Raw genomic sequence first — 23,265 nt, 5'->3', positions numbered from 1 at the left:
ACATGCTGTGGTGTATATCTTACCTGTTGCGATAAATTGCCACATCTTATGCTAAAATGCTTTTTAAAAATCATCTTCTGTTTTGAACGTTTTTTGTAGTGTCGTGGAGTGTATTCTAATATTTCATTATAGAGTTGAGATGTTGTACTTATGTGGTCTGCTTTAACCAGCCAGCAAGTACCGCAAAATAAAGTTCACAATGGTTTTTCTGTAAATCTGCTGCATGGCGTGGATTCCCATTCCACCTTCCACTGCAATAAATTAACTTAGGATATTTTGATTCTTAAAATATGATTTTATTATATGCATTCACACACATACACACACACACGTATATACACATACAGACACACAGCTGTTAACATGAATCAAAGCCTTTTTGTAGAACAGTGGTGATGACATCTGAAGACTGTGACCAATGATAATGAGCTGATCAAAATAAAAACATAAGAAAGAGATATATATGAGTGTGTTTAATGGCTGTTGAAAGACACAGCAGGTATTCATCAGACAGTGTCTGAAAAATAACAAGCAACGTTCACAAAGCAAGTTCATTATGTCAGCTTCAGCTGCCAAGTCAGTTTATGTGAGCAAAGAGTTTGGCATTATGTGGCCATGACGTTTTTTCTAGTCTTAGCAGCCAACAGTACATGAGCCCTCCTCTCTCATTTGTGCTTCTTTTTGCCTTTATTTCCCACTCTCCTTAGGATCTGGCTTGTAATACTAAAATGTGGCTATCACATGAAAAGTCACTTTATGGAAATGTATCTTTTGGCTTTCAGGAAAAGCAGTTTCTAATGATGATGATGTTCAGAAAGCTGATGTATCATCCACGGGTCAAGGAGTTATTGACAAGGATTCATTGGGACCTCTTTTATTACAGGCAAGTACAAATTAGGCCCTAGTAAGCCCCTATGGAACCAAATACTTATGGCAGGTGAAAATATTACAGTAAAGTATGCAATCCTGTAGTAATAAAATAGTATGCAAGCACCATGCAGAAGTATGTTTGAAAGGTTGAGGAATAAAATCTATCATGTTTTCTTAATTTTGCTGAAATTGTCTGTAGAAGGAAATAGAATAGCCTTTGACTTTTTCTAATATTCCTATGCTTTATTTACTCCAGCAGTCATTAGCAAATTACTACTGAAACAGTGCTTATTTGTACAAGGAATATTTTATTTCTTTTAGAGGATAGACATTAAATGGAGGAGATTTTGCAAGGAGAGGTTTGTTATGTGTGTCTTCATTTGTGTTACTGAATTATGAAGCATTTTAAATGAATGTTGCCATCAAGTGAAATAACCCAAGAATAATGGTAAACAAAGGTACATAGCAGATAGCCTTTCTTTATGCCTAGAATACCAATCTGATATTTACAAGTTCATCAAAGACTTTTTGAAGCTTAGTTTTTTAACATAGATATTGAATTTCTCTTTCCATTAAGAACATACAGTATTGGTCTAGTTCCTCCTATCTCATCACTTGATAGTGGAAATGCCTTCATATTCATTACTTACTGCCTGTTTCTATTGAACTTCTTGTTTCAATTTGCTAACTATTGAAATAATGGTACCAATTCATAATCTAGTGTTCGTATGAATCAAGAATGAAACAAGAAGGCTGGTTATCAATGTGAAAGCTGAATGGAATATCACATGGCCATATTAATTATTATTATTATTATTCAAATAATTCCCTACCAGACACATTTTTCCTCAAAGAACAATTTAAAACCTCATCTCTATCCTTGAAAATAAGTGATTATATTATAAATTGACATTTATCACCCACACAACTTTAACATTAAATTATGTTGAGAATTAGTCAATGTCTTACGTGATATGTTGTCATGTTAATATTTAGGCATTGGATGGCTTCCTCTTTGTTGTAAATCGAGATGGGAACATAGTATTTGTATCAGAAAATGTCACACAGTATCTGCAGTATAAACAAGAAGATTTGGTTAATACAAGTGTGTATGGTATCTTGCATGAAGAGGACCGGAAGGACTTTCTTAAAAACTTACCTAAATCCTCAGGTAGTAAAGGTTTATTTACTACACTTACTACACTATTTCAAAACAATCAGAGAAGACAAAAATACCTCATAAAGGATAACCTTTCAAAACAGATTACTTATATAAAGAATATTTTACTACAAAAATATCTTGATTAATATTACTGTGTTTTTACAATAGCATGCCATCAGAAATAAATGTGCTGGAAATTCACACTTTACTTTAGCCTCTGCAGTTTGTTTACCTATAACTTTAAAAGACTGACACTAAAGGAACACCTTCCCTAATACCACAAGGCTGGCTGAAGGAACTGCTCGTTTTTAAAATTTGTGAATGACTTCCCAGCACTTTTTCAAGTGACTGAAAGTGTCATGCAAAAAAAAGAATGTTTTTTACTTCGTTCTCAATACTCCTATTTTTATACCAAGCTATATATTGATGGTATATTGAGAAGGCATCTTAAAATAGTCTTCAATATCTGTAATCTAGGAACAGGGTATCTAAATTATGAAGAATCAGCTATTAATTGATTGTATCTGAAAATCTCTATGAATTCTTACTGTGTTCTTTTAAGTTAATGGAGTTTCTTGGACTAATGAAACACCTAGACAGAAGAGCCATACATTCAACTGCCGGATGATGGTGAAAAGCTCTCATGACCTTGTTGAAGATGTAGGTGGCTACCAGGATATACGTCAAAGATATGAAACTATGCAGTGCTTTGCTTTATCGCAGCCAAGAGCCATGATGGAAGAGGGGGAAGGTAGGAATTTTTGTGGAATTGTGGTGCATAGAAATTTCTGTGAAAAGCTCTTTGGTGTTTAGCAAACCATTTTCAAGAGCACGGCAGCTTTAATCCTTACTGTCTGCCCTTCCATTGTAACAATAAAAGATGCTTCAGCTATTTTATTAGATTCTTCAACACAGTAAAACAGGAGATGATGAAAGAAGAAACATTCTTTTTTAAATACAGATTTGCAGTCCTGTATGATTTGTGTGGCGCGTCGTATCACAACTACAGAAAGGGTATTTTCAGCAAATCCAGAGAGCTTTATTACAAGACATGATCTTTCAGGTAGGAAGTATTCCCGGGAGGAAGGTATGAAGGAGTCTTCTTTGTCCATGTGCTCGTTTTAAATAAATGGAGTGTGTATTGCGTGTATGCAGTGACTAACAGAATTCATACTGAGAATTCCCAACTGCTTTTTACAATATATCATTGTTGGTAGTGAGGTGTAATAAAACCTGTGGGAGGTATTTTCTTCTCTATGTTACTGTTTGGTAGGTTGGTAAAAAGCATTACTTGTGTTTTAACTAGCATTTCAAGTGGTTGTCGTTCTGCTTTCCTTTACATGGAAGAAATATTTTAGGTCATAACTGGAAGTCCCTTAGAGTGCTTATATTTTTATACAATACATGAGCTAACGTTTAAAGTGGCTTATGCTGTTTAAATTAAAAGTGTCGTATAATGTAAATAGGGCTTTGTGTTTATGATGTTTGTTTGATGTAGTCGGTCACTATTTTAAAAAAATTTACTCTGTGTGCATCCCTTAGGTGCCTGTAACCAGAGACTAAAGTTAGGTTTCTAAAGCTCTGACACTGGCCTGCGGGTGATTAGCTTCCTCTTACTTGGTTACATAAATCCCTTTGAATAGTGATGCTTTAACAAGCAGCATCATATTCTCATATGGCAGATAATTCATAAATATAACTTCTGCATGCTCAGAATTTGGTGATTTAAAAGGGTTATATTGGAGCCATAGGTAATGTACCATACTTATACAAAAAGAATTGTCATAGTCATGGAGAGTTTAACTTGTGTATTTTCTTTCCTGTTAAGGCAAACTTGTCAACATTGATACAAACTCATTACGATCTTCCATGAGACCTGGCTTCGAAGATATAATTCGTCGTTGTATTCAGAGATTCTTATGCCACAATGACGGGCAGTCATGGTCAAATAAACGCCACTATCATGAAGGTAAAAATCAGTTTACAATGTTTGGGTCACATTGCTTCTCCTAGGGGCTGCATTTTTTTCTGAAAAAGAAAAATGCTAAATTCTGCCTGTGTTCCTTTTTTTCCATGTTTTTTGTTAATTACTGTGATTCATTTACAAGCTGAAGGAGGATGACCTTCTGATAATGAGGAATTCTGCTGAACGTTGTTTGGTTTTTTCAATGTGTTTGTTTTGGAAATTAACATGGAAAATACCAGATACATGATCTGGGGTCCTCAAGGAAGCTGTTTTTCCACAGATGGATACAGCAATGACAGAGACAGTTATATTTATATGATGATATGTCATCTTTAATTATCATTATCTTGTTATTTTTCATTAATGTTACTTTGATGTTATTTTATTTCACTCTTTCCTTTGTTAAAGATCCACTCTCTGAAAGTGATAACAGTTGTGTTGATGCCTATTTCTTATTCTCAAGACACAGGGCTCAAAATATTTTCAGTGTTCCACATTGGCATATTTTCAGCATTTCACACCGGCATATTTTCAGCCACATATTTTGTAATGCTAATTTGATAACCTCGATAGATAAGTGAAGTACAGCCACAGTCTTCAGTAAGAAAGATAATGTTTTCTAATTATTCCAAACTCTAGTCTTTTTGAAGGATTTGCAAAGTAATTCAAGCACAGGAAATGTTAAATAAAGAGAAACTCATACTGTCCGGAAACAGATTTTCCATTACATTGGAAGTTCTTCAACATAACTGATCAAATGAATCCTAAATTAATAAGAGGCATGAAGCTCAAATTAAAACCAATATTTTCCACAATTTTTTGATTGAAGCAAACTTAAAAATTCTTCCCCAAGCAGGAGCCATGGACTTTATAATCTAGCCTTGGAAGTCTGTCAACAAATGCAGAACTTTGCCAGTTGTGTCTGGTGAGCACAAAATATTGCAGCATCCAAATAATCTTGTTTGCTTTTATCTTCCCTCTATTGATAGAGGAGAAATGGTAGAATACTTCCTTTTTCTCTATATATGTTTTGGATAGGTCTTATTTATTTATTCGTTTATTTATTCCTTTATTTATTCATTTATTTATTTTTTAAGTTTTTTGGGTTTTGGGGGGTAATCTTCAGTAAATGAAGGGTATTGTGTCAAAAATATCTTATAATTCATATTTATAATTCTTGGGATTTTAAATATTAACAATATTTGTGTATTCCCTTTACAGCTTATATGCAAGGTCATGCTGAAACCCCATTGTATCGATTTTCTTTAGCGGATGGTACAATAGTGACAGCACAAACGAAGAGTAAACTGTTTCGAAATCCTGTAACTAATGACCGCCATGGATTTGTCTCTACCCACTTCCTTCAAAGGTGAACTTAGTAGTATCTGTTTATAATTTAAGTGTCACAGTTTTAAAAAATACATCTGACCTTGAAGATAACCTGAGGTAAATAGCATACTAAAATATTTTACCTGATTAAAACTCAGATGGGGAATAATTTGGGGAACAGCTGCATAGCATACAAATAAATGTGTAAACCTCACAGAGTCCCATTTTAACTATGTGGCAGAAAGATAATCAGAGTCAAAAGAGAATTTTTTTCCTCAATACCTGCTCAAAGCCTGTGCTATGTTTATATTAGTCTTTTGAGGTAGCATTGATGGAGCACTGAAAATAGAAATGCTCCGTCATGTGCTTTTGTAGATCAGTTAAAATGACAGCAAATCAGATGCTGTCTGGTGCATAATCCATAATAGAAATGTACCTTAGGTAGTATTTCCTATGACCTGTTCTTGTTCTTTGCAAGAATAATCAAAATGTCACTTTGGAGGGAATCTGTCTCCTTCTGGCAGTAGAGTGCCTCCAGATGCTGAAAAATTTGTGTATGAACTTGTTCAGGGTCACACACTGTTAATGTGCACAGTAGAATGGTGTCAGACATTGACTCTGGAAGGGGATGAAAGAATGAAGATCTTTGAATGAATAAATTTGATTAATAATCTGATCATTGATTAAAGCTTTTTGAGCCAGTGATACTGTATGTGCTTATAACTTGAAGCCTTCAAAGGATCAAACATTTCTGTAGTGAATAAATAAATGTAATGGCTTAAGTGGAAGCTTTTGCGGAAGCTTGAATTCTCACTGCTCTTTTTTGGAAAAAATATTTGGGCAATTAATTAATAATGTCTTTGTAGCACATGATTCCAAATAAGGTTTTAATTTATTTTCTTTGGGTTTCTGGGGCTGATGTTGAATTTACAGAGAACAAAATGGATATCGGCCAAATCCTAATTCTATTGGGCAAAACATCAGAACACCTGTGACTGGAAACACAAATTCTGTTAATGGTCTTATGAACGTGTCACCTGGTCAAGCCATGCCAATGCAGAACAGAAACTATGGGATGGGAGATCCCAGTGCAGTGGGTCAGCTCACCAGCGCTCGATATGGAAGCCCTGGGAATATGGGGCCAGTGAACTCTGGACCCGGCATGCAGTCCTCTGCTTATCAGAGTAACAGTTTTGGGTTGAATATAAGTAGCCCACCACATGGCAGTCCTGGCTTAACTTCCAGCCAACAGAATCTAATGGTATCTCCTAGGAATCGAGGCAGTCCAAAAATGAGTTCACACCAGTATTCTCCAGTTACAGGTATTTTATTTTTGCTATAAGCTCTTTTTTTTTCCAAGCTGTCATTTCTCACTTTTATCTGAATTCCATCTTTCATCCGTTTTAACTGTTCGATATGACCCTATATGTGTTACTTAAATGTAGTATACCTGACTTCATGTATTAACTCAATGTGGCAGTCATACATAATCCAAAGGAAGAGTAGATACAGGCTGTACTGTAATCTAATAAGTTTGATCTCTGTCACATGACACAGGTATGCACTCGCCAATGGGATCTGCCAGCAACACTAGCAACAGCACTTTTTCTAGCAGTTCTCTTAGTGCTCTGCAAGCCATTAGTGAGGGTGTTGGAAATTCCCTTTTATCAACACTTTCTTCACCGGGTCCAAAACTGGATAATTCCCCAAACATTAGCATAACTCAGCAAATCAAGGACTCCAAAAGCCCTTCTGGTTTGTATTGTGAACAAAACCAAGTGGAAAGTTCCATCTGCCATTCAAACAGCAGAGATCTCCTTAGTGAAAAAGATAGTAAAGAGGGAAATCTGGAGGCATCTGAAAGTCAGAGAGGACCATCTGAGAGCAAAGGACATAAAAAACTCCTTCAGCTACTTACGTGCTCCTCAGATGAAAGAGGACATTCTACAGCATCAAACTCACCTTTAGACTCAAATTGTAAAGAATCTTCTACGAGCGCTACCAGTCCTTCAGGAGTTTCCTCATCAACATCTGGAGGGGTATCTTCCTCCTCAAACATGCATGGGTCACTCCTGCAAGAGAAGCACAGGATTTTACATAAATTGTTGCAGAATGGTAATTCTCCAGCAGAGGTGGCCAAGATCACAGCTGAAGCTACTGGTAAAGACACATATCATGATGCTAGTAACACAACCTCCTGTGGAGAAGGCACTGTCAAACACGAACAACTAAGCCCAAAGAAGAAAGAAAGCAATGCTTTACTAAGATACCTACTAGATAAAGATGATATTAAGGAACCGCTTTCCAAAGAGTTGAATCCTAAAGTAGAAGGTGTGGATAATAAGATGGGACAATGCACAAGTTCTACAATTCCAGCTTCAAGTCAAGAAAAAGAGATGAAAATAAAAATGGAACCAGCAGAGGAGGTACAGTATAATGTAAAATGATGTAATGAGCTAACCAATATTTTATTATTAGGTGAATGACTGAATAGAGAACATTCTACAGTGTGCATGTGTAAACATTTCTAAAAAGGCTCTGTGCAAATGATGTAAAACAATAAACTCAGGTTTAATTGTGAATGAAAAAGCACAAACAAAAAGAACTACAGGACATATATACATAAAACCAAATCTGATGTCCTGAAGTCCTGGACTAATGTTTTTAAGTTATGGTACGATTAAGATCATATTTACAAATTATTCCTTAATATTCGATCGTAGCACATGTTTGCTTTTATGGCTTAGTAGGAAATGGGCCCATAACTGCTTCTGTACTTAGTTGGCAATACAAGAGTAAAAGGCAAAACATGATTTAGTTTTGAAAATGTAAACAATACACAAAAATGTGTAATACTTGAAATAGTCATGATTTGGTTTAGTTCATTCATAGGTTTTAGCACTCTTTCCTTCTTTAAATAAGGGAATATGTTTTTCCAAATATATGTATATATATAAAAATATATTTAAAAAAAAAATAATATATATATATATTTTCAGCATTCAAATAAATACAAACTAAAATATATAACGGTATATATAATTTGTATAAATAGATACAAATAAATAAATTCTAGAGCTGAAATTCTGAGAAATGTCATGATACAGAAAACTAGCGCCATGGAACAACTATTCTGAAACCAGCAGTACACTTGTTAGGAACAGATGTTCTTAAAATTATAATCTGTATATAATGTTTTTGTATTTAAGTCCTAAGATTTGGAACTTCAAAGTAAACAGTACTGGTCGGTATAGCAGAGTTTACTGAAGATATATTGATTTCTTAGATCTTGAATTTCCCAAATCAGTAATAACTGGGTAAATTAAAAAAACAACCAAACAAAAAAAAAGCCAACACATTTTTTTTGGTATTAGCTACTGACTGACTATAAATAAAACACCTTATAACATTGTTTGAATACCACTTATTGAAAAGTCACTATCAACTCTGTAACAGTACACAACGTGTACTTTCAGTACTTACTCCTGAGATGTAATTAAGGTATTCAGAGAAGCTTCTTTCATGACGTTATCGATCCACTATATATGAATTATTTTTCTATTGAAGCTCTATCTGATTTAAAGACAAATTTTTAAAGAAAGTTAGGGCTCCAGCTGACCAGTAAACCTGTGCTTAATTTTCGTGTCTTGTAGTGTTCACTATTAGCTTTTTGTGTATGATAGATACATTGTTTATCACTGAATGGTACACATTCTTGATGTTGTTCACTATCATTAGGGTTTTTATCTTTTTAACTTGTGATGTTTGAAATGTTTATATTCAGAAGTGCTTTTCATTTTAGTTATGTGTGTTTTCTGCTAATTCTCAAAATTACCCAAAGAAAATACTAAAAAAAAAAAAGGTATCTAAATGATATCTAAATTTCTTTGGAAGTGAAAAGATAGCTTCAGATGGTGTCAGTGAATTAAAACATTTGTCTCCCAGTCATATATTTTAAGATTACTGAGGATCTAAGTAAAAATTGAAGTATAGCCATATGAGAGTAAATAACCTTGGTATTTTACTGCGTCATTTTCAGATGAATGGAGACTTGGATAATTTGGATGCAATTCTAGGTGATCTTAGTAGTTCAGAGTTTTACAATAATGCTATATCTGCAAATGGAAATAACCCTGGAACAAAGCAAGCATTATTTCAAGGAAATGCCCTGTTGGGTAAGGAATTAAATCTACCACCTGGGTTTTAAAGTTAGGGTTTTCTTCTTACCTGATGTAAACATAATGCATCCTCATACCCTTAGAGAATACCTTGTTCATCTCATATATCTTCAAGGGCAAATGTAACGCAACTTAGCTAATTATAATAGCTATTATTAGTTATTATAATAGCTAATAGGCTATTATGTACACTATTAGCTCTAGCCTACTATATACACAATGAATAACATTCAGTTCCTTGTTTTATGGTTTATTCTGGCTTTGTCGAATGTAGATTTCTCAGAGACAAGTCATCAGGAAAGATGTTTTGTGAGTTGTAAATTAAAATTGAGAATTTTTATCCGTCTCTGATGGCTAGGGATATAATATGGGATTGGTGACAAGCTTCTAATTTCTTTCTTATTCTATGTGAAAACATCTTGTGGCCAGTAAATTCTAATCATTACTCCCCCTTGACATCAAAAGGAATGCCCTTCCTTAATAGGAAGCTGAGCAGGAGAGGAGGATAACTTAGCAGATAGACCAGCATCATGGCAGTTGTTGCTTTCTTTCATGACACTGGTCATCTCTTGATTATATAGGGCAGTGGATTGCTGAGATAACCAAAGGAGGTGAAACATGGATAATGAAAAATACAAAACCAGGTACAAGAACACGTAAGGCCACTGACACTATTGGCTGTGAAGCACAGTGATTTGTAGGTTAATTGTCCATAGAGGACACTGTGCTCAGGAACACACCATGTCATTACAGAACTTAAATTAAAATGAAGCTCTTTTTCTTGTGTAGGGCCACAGGGAACTGCCTTTGACTTTTTCTGCAAAAGGTCCTAACTATGTGTTCAAAATGGGAATTTTTGTTGGGAAAACATAAGCAACATAACTGTTCCTGGCTTGCTTAAGATTAAGTGTATGAGTTCATAAAGAGATGAGATTAATTTAAGTAATTAATAGCATATTTTTTGTAAAATGTACAGTTGCATGCATCTTTTAATTCTTTTAACAGGTGTGAAGAGTCCCCAGTCTGTGCAGACTACTCGCCCACCTTTTAACAGAGCCTTGTCTTTAGACAGCCCTATGGGCTCAGGTGCTTCAGTGAGGAATGTGAATGCATTCTCCATGTTACAAAAGCAAAACTTGATGGGTGGAAGTCCAAGAATGATTGAAAACCAAGAAAATTTTGGAGCAAATCTGGGTTTGTTGGTTGTATACAAACAGCTCTCATTGTAAAGGAAATAGCTTTAATGCAAAAAAAGTTGCAAGACTAAAATACAAATTTCAGTTAGAAGAAACTTTAACATTAAAGAATTTTAATTTTACCATCATTAATACTTCTAAATTATTATCTTAGGTGAAATTATAAGAACAGTTTGCTACCTGTATCATTATCAGTACTTTACTGTAAGTAGTTAAATTATTTTTTAGTATTTTGAGTTTTTAGTTTAACATATGCTTTTGATATATAGAAGTAAGAACAGTTCAGTGGCAGCCAGTCATTATGAATTTTACGTATATTTAGACTCATAGCTTTTGTATGATTTAGAACTTGGCATGGTGAGCTCTAGATGCTTTTGTAGGACTTCAGTCAATTGCTCTGGCATTAGCAGGTGCACTTTTATGAAATAGCAAAATAATTTGAAAGCCAAAATACATAATGTACTCCAGATAATAAATATTTCTGTTTTCTCTCTTCATTATAGCAAGTGCTCCCCACAGAAATGTGGCAATGAATCAGCATCAGCCAGGAGACTGGGGTTTGCCAAACTCCAAAGTGAACAGATTGGAATCTTCAAGTTCTGCTTCAGTGTTGAGACCAGGACCTGAATTTAGTACAACCCTTCCGAGGCCCCCAGAGGGTGGCTCTGTGTCTGGGCTGCCTGTTCGCTCTAGCAGCATACCTGGTTCTAGGCCAATGCTGCAACAGCAAATGATTCACATAAGTAAGTTCTTAACTTCTTCTTGTCGTACTTAGCACTATTTCCCTGGTTTCTTGGTAAGCATTCATCATAAGAATCTTTGCACTGTTGGTAGAATGCTAGATTTTCATTGAAAGGCTTTCTGAGGTAGAGACTGTTATTGTTCCCTGACTGTGACATTTTATGATTTTTTGGTGATGTTCTTGTTTTCTTCTGGTGCTGTGTGTCTCATACACAGATAAGTTGCTCTGGGTCCCAATATTGCGTGGGGGTGGTGGTAATTTCTATGTGTTTCTTTAGTGCAGCACTTCTCTGCTGAATTCCAGGAACTAAATGGCATCTATGATTCCATATGTGAAGATACTAGCATTGTAGTTAATTTAATTTATCCTATTTAATATGGATGCTTTTTTTTTTTCTGTTAACTTCTTGGTAATCAATATCTTTTAAAGTTTTTCTCTCAAGTATTTCAATATTCTTTTCACATGGAGCAGCCAGATTTCATATAAAGCCACACTGCAAATACCAATTTTTTTCGAAGTATTCTTATGTGCATGAGAGAAAATAAGCTGTATGTCTAAAATATGAACAGTCTTAAAGCCTGTGGGTTTTTTCTGTTCTATATGTCTAACAAAGGTTTAGTCTGGAGCTGAAATTCTCCAGTCTACTATGCCAATACCAGTATGCCGCAAACCAGCTTAAATAGACAGCATTCCTTTCTTATAATGGAAAGCTACCAGGGATGTCACCAGTTCCCTTAAACAGACTTACTATTTCAACAAATGGATATAAGATTAAACACAGAAGAAATTTGTGCAGTCCTTACTAAGTCAGAATTTTCCAGCTTAGCTTCCTAGAAATCATTGATGCAAGGTGATTGATACAGATGCTGGGAAATAATGGGATGACATAAACTCTCATATGTATTGCTGTATGTCCCTGGATAGGTAGAGGGAAAAAGTACTCCCAAAGAGCAAAATGATATGTACTTTGTGTTTCTTTTGATTTCCCCTCTGTATTGGAATTAAAAATGCCAGATTTTGATGTCACTATGATGGTGTGTATTTACTGGTACCCAGATGTCATTGTCCAGAATTTTTGTTGGAGCTTTTTGCATGTAAGGTGCTGTGTCTTTCATGCTCCTATTTAGAGACTAAAGGATTAGAAGTATCAATTCTGCTCTAACAGGGTAGCAGGTCTAGATCACTGTCTGCTGTATTTAAATCTGTGGTCTGTTATACATGTGAAATTATCTTGACTGTGAATTCATATGTGTATACACTGTAAAACATTATAACAGAAAGATCATGAAGCTTCTTGACAATTTGTGTGATCATCCTAATATGAACACTAGGAGAGCAAGAAGAGACCTTCAGTTTTTGAAAAATACACAAATGTTTTACCTGCAGGGCCAAATGAGATAAACATTGACATGGGAGGTAATCCCTATGGACAGCCTGGACCTTCTAACCAGCCTGGATTGTGGCCTGACAATATGATGCCAGTGGAGCAAGTGTCACGGGGTTCACAAAACAGGTAGAATTGGGGAATGTTTTAAGGTAATTCTAAATACAACTGTTCACTGTCTGTCAGAAGAATTTAAGACTTGGAAATAAAATTGCGTAGCATACACAGTGGCGATAACAGATTGGAGGCAGACTTCCATTTCTAGAATGTTTCAGAAATGTTCCCATTTCTACTGGTGATCTGACACTGGATATTTTTTAACCCAGCTCCACAAAGGTAATTGTTAACAAAATCTATCAATCCTTGAATTGGGAGGCACAGAAAAAAGTGATGGGAGACTCTGAAATCATATCTCTGTGGCACATGGCAAAACCAGGAGAAAACAGAATTTATGTGTGTCTAAGGATGCATGGAAGGTGACTGGACATTTTAGGACATACATTTTGGATTTAAGTTGTTAAGTCTTACTTCAGTCATCTGTGTGACTATAATACTTAATCATACCCAGGTCAATATATTATAGAAAAACTGTAGTTTTCCTTGTAATAGTTGTAATTAATTTCTTTACTGAAAGAGTGGTCAGGCATTGGAATGGGTTGCCCAGGGAGGTTGTGGAGACACCATTCCTAATGTGTTCAAGAAACAACTGGATGTTGCACTTAGTGCTCTAAATGTGGTTGACAAGGTGGTATTCCCTCAAAGGTTGATCTCCATGATCTTGGAGGTCTTTTCCAACCATATTGATTTTATGATTTTAGTGGTTTTTTTTTTTTTTTTTTTTTTTTTTTTTTTTTAATTTATAGACAATTAGTTAGAAGCTCTTTGGATGATCTCTTATGTTCGACACCAAATATGGAAGGCCAGAATGATGAAAGGGCACTTCTGGATCAGCTGCACACACTTTTGAGTAATACAGATGTCACAAGTCTGGAAGAAATTGACAGAGCATTAGGAATTCCTGATCTTGTAAACCAAGTAAGTAAACAGATATTTTGGCCATTTATTTTCCATAGACCAATATTATTTTATTACTTGAAAAGAAAGTCAAGAGGGCCTCCTCATTTACTTGGTCTCATCACATCCTCATTTTCGTATTTATACATTTTTCTTTGGAAACCTTTACATTGACTAGGGATTTTCAGTGGAGGAGCTCAGTATGGATTAAATTTCTTGTGCATGACAAGAAATACAAAGTGGCATATTCTTACAGAAGTTTATTGCATAATGCCTTGATATATATAGGTGGAGTTTGGGGTGCAATTCACTATACTTCTATAAGCTGGGAATTCTGTTAGGTTTCTTTCGTAGCCTGCTGTCAGCTGACCTTAGGTTGTGAATTGACTGTCAGTGATGTGGATGCTTCCCTCCCCCTCAGTTCCAGGTTGAATTTGCATGGTTAGCAAATAGGAAAAAGAAGTTCTGTGAGTACTTTGGAAGTTGCTAAGACCCACATGACACCATCATTTGTACAAATAGCACCAAAAAATGCAGAAGGGCTTGAGTGGTGACACTGGCCTGTCTGTGTATGCAGTGTGCAGCAAAATTGATTTAAAAAATAATTATTATTATTATAAATCACTTTTGCTATTTCATTAGTTTGGAGACAGAACTAACAGCAGCTGCTCATGCTATGTTCTATCCAAGAAATTGCTGGCTGGTGTATTATGCTGGGTTGGCTTTATTGCTACTTTAGGGATTCTGTATATACTGCTAGTGAGAGCATTTCTGTATCTGTTGAAGGGACAAGCTTTGGAACCCAAACAAGACTCATTTCAAGGTCAGGAATCTTCAGTTATGATTGACCAGAAGCCTTTGTTGTATGGTCAACCCTATCAAGGGCAAGGGGCAGCAATGCCAGGAGGTTTTAGTAACATCCAGGGACAACAGCCGTCTTTTAATTCAGTGATGAATCAGATGAGCCAACCGAGCAATTTTCCTCTGCAAAGTATGCATCCCAGAGCAAACGTGATGAGACCTCGGACCAACACACCAAAGCAGCTACGCATGCAGCTCCAGCAGAGGCTCCAGGGACAGCAGGTAATTTTTTGCTCCTACATTTACACTTCCTTCATGTTTCAGAATGGAATCACTTGCACATGGAATTGTGTTGCTTTGCATATATAACAATGGATATTACAACAGATGATTGAGAGGGTGGATCTTTTATTTTGACAGTGCTTCTCCTTCATCAGCCTCCCTAGCTACAGATTGGATTGGTTCCTGCAGCACACAAAACGATTGCTAGCTAAAACAGTGCTTTTGTACAATGTAACTCTGCATGATCTCTTTATCCATGTTTAGTATTTTTCCGGATCCTCACAGACAGCATTAAATCGGAGCTGTATTTCTACTGTAAATCAGGTTTTACTTCTTTCTCACTGTGTTTTCTAACTAATCATTTGGGCTTATCGATATAGGAGTTTGCTTTCCATTTAGTGATTTGATGTCATTTTAGGTATTTTCTACAGATGAAAGGTGAGAGAATAGATACAGCCACATAGATCTTAACACTAGATTGAAAACACTGCTTAAAAAATTGATGCATTGAATTCCCCACGTGAAAATGCAGGCTTGATATTTAATACAGTGTACAAATTAAACTAGGAAAACTGAACTACTGATGTGTGTCACGGTGTGTGAACAGAATACATGCAGGTAACACCAAGGCAACAACAACACACAGCTGAAGTACAAAGAGTAGGTTTATTCCATCATCCTGGATTACAAAAAACAGAAACACATACTCCGCTAAGCTCATTTTAGAAGGGACAAAAAGCACCCAGGCCTGTGTTCCATATCAAAAGGGCTTGGAGCATGCACAGTCCTTCACCAGGCTGTACTTTCACATCTCCATAAATGCTCTTATCTCCCTTCCCCCACCTTTACAAAGAGGCCCAAGTCTATGGGAAAGGCTTTTTAAAAGTCTTTAACAACATCTGCTATCTTTTGTGAGAAAATTCCATTTCTTCTCTGTAGACAGACAACATCCCAGAGCAAACATAAATATGTGAATTTTCTCAGCCAGAGTATTTTCTAACATCTCCCTGCTGCCTGGTGGGTCCTTGAGAGAAAATATTTCTAAAAACAAGTTCGTTTTCTGTCTCCTTGCAAATCTTCCATTTTTCAATCCTTTCCACATATGGAATGGCAATGTTAGGAAATACTGTGTTCTCTCTTGGTTTTCTGTGACACTTATTGTTTAAAACAAATAGATAATCTGCTCTTTATGCCTAAAGACAGATAATTTAAAGAAAATAAAAAACCAAAGCCAGTTAATGCTGCACTGTTTGAAGGATTTTTCTTTTTTGTGTGTTTGAGCTGGTTAAACGAATAGTTTGTTTAAAGACAAGGCAAAAATTAGCCATTTCACTTTATGGATTCAAGAGGTCTGTAAAGAAAGGGGTTTTGCAGGAGTTGCCATTACTTTGTTCAGATACTGTTATTTTCAGGCTAATAGTGCTAAAATGTCTTTTTCCAAGTTTATGAATCAGACCCGTCAAACTCTTGAAATAAAAATGGAAAATCCAGTCAGTGGTACTAACTCAGTGATGAGACCGGTTATGCAGCCACAAGTGGGATCCCAGGTAAGTAATTACTACAGTAGCTATCTGTTTAGAATTTCAACCTTCTTTCATGGCTTTACAGCATTCCTCTTTGGTTTTGTTCCTCTGCATAATTTTAAAAAAAGGTGTTTTTTTCCTCCCTTATTCCTGAGATTGCTGGGGGATTTGATCATTAGGTCATGCTGTCAATTCAGTATGCCAAGTTTTTCTGTGTAAAATATCATCATTTGTTTAGCATTAATGACAATTTAATGAAAACTTTTGTCTTAATATTTTGATGATTTTTTTTTCTGTCTGTGGGTTTTTCTTGACTTGCCGGGTCTTGGGAATGAGTTTGATTGACTCTGACATGATTTTATTTGTAAAAACATCTTCTAATATGATTTTTCTTCTCTTTGGGGGATAGCAGCAAGGTTTTCTTAATGCTCAAATGGTGGCTCAGCGTAACAGGGAACTAATAAGTCACCATTTTAGACAACAGAGGATGGCAATGATGATGCAGCAGCAGCAGCAGCAACCTCAGGCCTTCAGTCCGCCACCAAATGTGACAGCCTCAGGAAGCATGGATAGTGCTTTGACAGGCCCTCCAATGGCTCAAGTTCCTTCACAGCAATTCCCCTATCCACCTAATTATGGTACTGGTACTAACATGTTTGGCTTTTTTTTCCATTTGTCTGGTTTTCTTTTCCCTTTTTTTATTAATCCAAACTACTTAAATACCAATCATTCTGAAAAATGGACTATACTGCTACAAAAAAGGATGACTTTTCTCCTTCCAGTCAGTGCAGGAAGATGAACTAGAAGTATTAAGTGATGATAAGTATATTGTATCTGTCTCCTTTGTTTTAATTTAAGGAATAAGCCAACAACCTGATCCTGCATTTAGTAGAGTATCAAGCCCTCCCAATCCAATGGTATCATCAAGAACTGGACCCTCCCAGAACCCTATGCTGCAGCATCCTCAGTCAGCAACAATGTACCAGTCCTCAGAGATGAAGGGCTGGCCCTCAGGGAGCATCCCCAGAAACAGGTGAACTTCAGGATTACAATCTGTTTCCCAAAAAGTCTTTCATTTTGCTGGATGTAGAAACTATGTTAAATAGCATGTAGCAGGAAAAGCATTTACAAGAGGAAAAAGTAACTTTCTAGTGTCTGTATTGTCCTTCATCCTGCTCTGGTTTAGGAAATAAAATATTATTTTATGCTTAGCTCCACTGATTTATATTGGACCTCCACAATCTTTGTAATCAGAAGCAACATTCAGTCTTTAAATATTAACTTAATATTTAAAGAAAAAAAAAACTTGGGGTAGGGGGTGGAGAAATACAGAATATCAAATAGTATTATGATGGATGATACAGCTGTAATAGTAGCCTCGAAAAAGGTTACATTAGGCATACACATACAGCTGTGCATTTCTAAAAACTCAAATTCCTTTTGGGAGGGAAGTTTCCATGTTAAACAGATACTAGGTAAAAATGGGTAAATGTGAAAACAGTTTTATCTTTCACGTGTTGACAGCTGGTGCAGGGTAGGCAATAAATCAGTGTGTAAACTTCTTGGGAGGTAGTTTTATTTGTCCTTTTGTACTTCAGTTCTTTTCCCCAGCAGCAGTTCAGCCATCAAGGTAGCCCAGCAGTATACAGTATGATGCACATGAATGGCAGCAGTGGCCACATTGGACAGATGAGTATTAATACCATGCCTATGTCAGGACTGCCTATGGGTCCAGACCAGGTAAGTTGTACATCAAGACTGATGAAAAGATTTGCTGACTCTTTTTCCATTGAGTACAGTCTGCTTACATCCATTCCTCCCGCACAATCCTGCTCTCAGTTACCCTGTTTGTATTTGCATCTGTGGGCCTATTAATTTTATATCCTAAGAGATACTTTCTTTTTGATGATACATTAGCAAATTCACAATGACCCAAGCTGTGTGCTGGGATTAGCTGTTGACTTTGAAGTATCATGGAAAGGACCATGCCTTAAACTGCACAAAGGGTGAGGAAATACTTCTGAACCTGGAAAAACCCCAGAAAAAAACCCATGGACTTTGTGAAATGCATCTGCAGCAGATCTTGAAAAATTACATGTAATAGCTCTTATGAGTCAGGCTAAGAATCCTGCTAGTGCAGTATCCTTCTGGCAGACACTGATAATGATACTTGCCCTTACAATACCTTAGAATAACTTGTGTATGTGTAGCCAGAAATGATGGGAAATTTAGACCTCTCATTTAAGGTGAAAATGTGCTAATAACAGGCACTGAAAAGAAAGCTGAAATACAAAATACGTGTTTGCTACAATCTTTCCATAAAATACCTAGGATGAGCAACATAATACTGACATTAGCTAAATCTATTCTAGTAAAAAGTACCTCATGAAATTTTGTCCAGCATACCTGAGAAAGCAGTCAGAATAATGAGGACTTCTGGGGGTAAGTAAAGTTTTGGAGGACTTTGATACAACAAATGCATTTTATAAAGAGGAGAATATAAAGGTGAAATGTCAGATTTTCCAAATCTACATGACATAAAGATACCAAAATAGTGTGTTTAGGAAATTCTAGGACAGCATTTATTTTCTAGAAATTTATTTTTAAAGTGGAGCACTAAAAAGCTATTCTTCTGCTTCTAGGCATTGATTGGCAGTAGTTCCTTCTTCCAAATGCAGTACACAGACCGTTTCTTTCAGCAAAGCTGTGTTCTCTGATGAAAGTATCTTTTCTTTAACAGAAATACTGCTGACATCTACAACCACATCTTCAAACAAGAATGGCTGAATGCACTAGTGTTAGAAAGGAAAGTGACACATTCTTCATGGCAAGTCATACTGGGCTTAATAGAAACCAGCGATGAATTTCCTCATCCAGACTAAAACAAATGGAAAAAAACCTTACCCAACAAAAATACGTTTTAGTAGAAGCAGCCCATGAATTACTGTATGATGTGGGGTACAAAAAAGGTCATTAGTATTTTTGGCACACTTCCTCTAGGAATGTGAATTTGGTAATGCCATTTTAACAGATTTGATGGATAGACTCCTGGAATACCTGATCTGTTTACTGTAGCTATCCAAAGCCCTTTATCCCAGGCAGACTAAAGTGCCTGGAGAAGTCACAGTGGTAAGAATTTCCTGATTTCTCTAATAACAATATCTGACAGAGAATGTAGTTCTTAGCCTTGACTCTTTTATATGAATCCTTGAATAGAAATGCTGCTTTTAGTCTCTTATCCCAAGAGTCAGGGATTTCCCAAGCAAAGTAGCAGTGCAAAAGTAATTGGCACATGCTAGTCCAAAATCCTGTCTGTTGAAGCCAAGGGTTGAAAAGAGAGGATAAACAATTTAAATTATTTAAACACAATTGTGACTAATATTTACATATTGCTGTGCAGCTGAGTGCACTTTATAGAGGACTATATAATGGATTAATGCAATGTCTTTGATAAGGACTTAATATGAAGGTAGAGCATATTCATATTCCTTCACAAACACAGTCTCTTTATTATTTGAAAGGACTGCATAATGTAATGTTTTCTGTGTATGGAAATTAGAGCAATAATATTTTGTCTTTTTTTTTTGAAAAAAGCTTCAGAAAACTCAAGGCAAGACACTGCAGCCAGCATCAGAATTTTGCAGTCTTTTTTGTGAATAAATTTTGTAAATATGATCTTTAAAATAATGTATTATATATATGACTTTTGTAGGTCACTAACTCATTTTTGCAGAGTTTGTGAAGCTAAATGTTTAACAAAATTGATTTCTGGAAACTGAGTGTAGTTGAGGTCAAATTTTTTTTTTTTTTTAATTATATTTCAGGACTTTGAAGCTGGGTGACTTTGGCCCACATATTTCTCTTTGGTCTGCAACACTTCATTTATTTTTACATGTTTAACATAGAGCTTTTTATAAAAAACAGACCAGTTTTTCAATACTTTCTCCACCTGTGAGCACTTTTGTTACATTTCTTTTTACCTAAGGCAGTTGGACACGAAGGCTCTGCATTGTAAGGTCTCAAAACTTGTCAGGACAGACATGACTGTCTGTAATAGGTTGCCTTTTCAGTTAATGAATCTGGATTGTGTCTTTTTAGTCAATTTTAATGAATTCGAATTGTTCTTTAAAAATGTTTGTCTGTTGCAAAATACTTGCTGTTATGTAACATCCATAAATCTTTAAGGATATTAAGCCACATTTTAACTAAATGTCTACACCTCATTGGATTATTCTAATAGTAATGAATGTATTTTCTAAGCAGATTTCTGTCATAGAAGTATTTAAGTGTGGCTACATATTATTTGCTGATAGCATGGGGTTTTCTTCCCCCTCCATTTTGGGTGCTTGAAATGAAGATCCTTTAGCACTTCTTGCAGTTACAAGGAATTAAGCCTCTAAACCTTCCTAAGGGATGACCCAGAAATGTTTAAGATGTGTAGTGCTTCTGTTCTGTTGCTCATTGTGTAATGGAAAACTGATTTCTCCCAAGTGAGTAAAAGAAACCACAAATCCCCCAATCTGTGTTCTTTTTTACTTATTCTTTGTACCGTTACCAAGATGGGGTTTTATTGTTCAGAATTTTCAGTGATCTTCCATTTTAACAGAAGTAAGTTTCAATAGAAATATTCTCATTAATTCATCCTTAGTGCCGAGCCAGCTGTGTTTCAAAGGGAATGTAGAGTCCGTCAATCTACTTCATATAACCCTGTCTCTTCCACTAATACGGAGTATATAGATTACCATAGCACTTACTGGGAATTTTCAGTCCAATTAATGTGTGTTTATAATGCAAAACTTTTAAAAGCCTAAGGAACTTTTATCTTTTCATTTCTTGGATCATATGAATTTGCTGAGTGCTGCTTACTGAGGGTGAAAGACAACAATCCCTTGCATTTTATATCAAATCAGAATAGAACAATATAAATATTTTGTACTTGTTCATTATGCTGATGGAAACTACAAACACCGGTTGCTTTCATTAGGTGAGCTCTTAGACTATATACTGCTAGATACATCTTGCAGTACAATTTTTTTTTAATTAGTAATTCTATTTATACATCTATGTATAACTGGTACCTACCTGACTGGCATTATAAAAGCTCATCCTTTGCTCATATGTTTAGCATGCTGGAGCTTTTCCACCACCTACCTTTTTTTTTTTTTCCTGAATTAAAAGATTTTTACTTTAAATGCATTGACGGCATATTTCATGGCAGCACTAAATAGTACATCTGGTTTGAAATCTGTTGACATTTAGTTACCACCATCAATTTTGCTTTGGTCCTATAGCAGTAGATTTTTGTGAATGTTTTTTTAAATAAAACCCACATAACATTATTCAGCAGTAAGATATGAATTAGCTAGTACAGCAACCTCTGATCACTGCTGCATGAATGAGTGTTGTTTTGCTATGTCTCTGTTACTTTTTTGATCACATGTGTTTATTAAAGTTGTATCTAGTGCACTTTTTTCCTTGACCTAAAATACTGCTTCTGAAGTGAGAAATTCAGACCACATTTCTGTCACAAGACAAAACTTACTTGAATGTTGCACCAGTTAGCACACCTTTTATTATAGAATTTATGTGCAGACCACCAGATGACAGAATGATACAAGAAGTGTGAAACCATGTAATTCTGAGAGCAATATTTTTTAAAATTCTCAGGAGAAGGCATATGGTATTGAGAATTGCATCTAAGCATAGTTTACATTACATGTATTGCTTGAAATATCTGTATCTTTATTTTGCAAAACAGAGAAATCATGGGGACTGGTTTATAAAAGGGTTGGTTGTAAGGTGTTACTGCCCTTCTGGTTTTTGTGTTTGGATGTTAATAATAATGTAAATAAAGGTTTCTATTTAAAATCAGAACTTGGTGATACTTCATGAGCTAATACTTTAAGGGTGATTATCCAGTACAGGCCAGAGAAAATTCCCTGCTATCACTGATGAAAACTGTGTATAAAGAACGATTTACATTTTATCCTAGTTGGCTGTAAAAGCTGAGGGAGTAACACGGAGACCTTTCACTTATGAGACACACATTTAGCATGGACACCAACTAGATAAGTCTTTTTCAACTTAAACAGCAAGCTCTAGAAGAGCTGAAAGGAGAAGAGGTGGTATCTTTCACCAAACTTGGCAACACGGTACCTTTCATTAAATACCAGCTGCTTTTTGTGTCACATAAAAGTCTCACAGCTCACTATTTTTATAAAGGGACAAGATAACTTTTCAGCCTTCTGACTGACAAGTAAGTTACAGTTGCAGTGGCCCCGCAAGATTTTAACAGTCACAACTTCACCATGCCAGACTATGAGCTAAACACACAAGGGCTTGCAGCTTTTTAAAAAATCTAACCTCATTCTTTCTGTGTGCACACTGGGAATGGCAGATAGCTAAAACTTTTCTCTGGAAAGCAACAAAAATGTGGGGGTTTTGGGGAACTTCACGTTTTTTCTACTTACTTGTGTGGATCCAGGATCTCATCACCTAGTAGATTTTTCTAATAATCCATGAAATTTTAAACAAGTTTAATGAAAATACATTGCTAGATTAAGACAGACATTCAGATTTTACTTGCATAATTAAAGAAAGCTTTGGGTAGTGGATTTGACTTACCACATGTCATACAAATACTTAAGCCCAATCTTACTTGGCACATATAAAGACTCCACTTCTGCTTTTTGAGCAGGGATTTTTTCCTCATTCCTAAATTCAAGTACATTTTTTGAGTATGGGGTTGTGGAACCAGGGATCTACATGCCTGGATATAATTCCACTTGATTTTCCGAACTGCAAAACCAGGAAGGGTT

General features: G+C 35.8%; 1 protein-coding gene and 1 long non-coding RNA gene across 4 annotated transcripts in view; one reads left to right on the top strand and one right to left on the bottom strand.

The window, feature by feature from the left end:
- The window catches only part of NCOA3 (nuclear receptor coactivator 3), a 56,297-nt gene extending 35,335 nt beyond the window's left edge, over positions 1–20,962 (top strand). Inside the window, exons 4-21 of one of the 3 annotated variants that reach the window (XM_068208130.1) lie at positions 783–883; positions 1,867–2,041; positions 2,595–2,783; positions 2,994–3,095; positions 3,861–4,001; positions 5,220–5,367; positions 6,261–6,649; positions 6,885–7,753; positions 9,367–9,502; positions 10,511–10,699; positions 11,205–11,444; positions 12,830–12,956; positions 13,691–13,862; positions 14,628–14,924; positions 16,367–16,471; positions 16,857–17,085; positions 17,306–17,480; positions 18,046–20,962. In XM_068208130.1, coding sequence (XP_068064231.1) covers positions 783–883; positions 1,867–2,041; positions 2,595–2,783; positions 2,994–3,095; positions 3,861–4,001; positions 5,220–5,367; positions 6,261–6,649; positions 6,885–7,753; positions 9,367–9,502; positions 10,511–10,699; positions 11,205–11,444; positions 12,830–12,956; positions 13,691–13,862; positions 14,628–14,924; positions 16,367–16,471; positions 16,857–17,085; positions 17,306–17,480; positions 18,046–18,322 — 4,061 coding nt within the window. In that variant the 3' untranslated portion in view covers positions 18,323–20,962. Of the gene's footprint in view, positions 1–782; positions 884–1,843; positions 2,042–2,594; positions 2,784–2,993; positions 3,096–3,860; positions 4,002–5,219; positions 5,368–6,260; positions 6,650–6,884; positions 7,754–9,366; positions 9,503–10,510; positions 10,700–11,204; positions 11,445–12,829; positions 12,957–13,690; positions 13,863–14,627; positions 14,925–16,366; positions 16,472–16,856; positions 17,086–17,305; positions 17,481–18,045 lie in introns of those variants that run through there. The other 2 variants (XM_068208129.1, XM_068208128.1) reach the window with 2 other exon arrangements.
- LOC137484351 (uncharacterized) lies at positions 14,711–16,148 on the bottom strand. Its single transcript, XR_011004843.1, has 2 exons — positions 15,873–16,148; positions 14,711–15,826 (listed from the first exon to the last, which is right to left on the bottom strand). It is a non-coding gene; the product is annotated as an uncharacterized lncRNA (long non-coding RNA).
- Positions 20,963–23,265: the final 2,303 nt, after the last annotated feature.

Source organism: Anomalospiza imberbis, chromosome 17, assembly GCF_031753505.1.
Source record: "Anomalospiza imberbis isolate Cuckoo-Finch-1a 21T00152 chromosome 17, ASM3175350v1, whole genome shotgun sequence".
Lineage (NCBI taxonomy): Eukaryota > Metazoa > Chordata > Aves > Passeriformes > Viduidae > Anomalospiza > Anomalospiza imberbis.
Note: the sequence above shows the minus strand (reverse complement) of the source record. Positions and strands in the feature narration are given on the sequence as shown.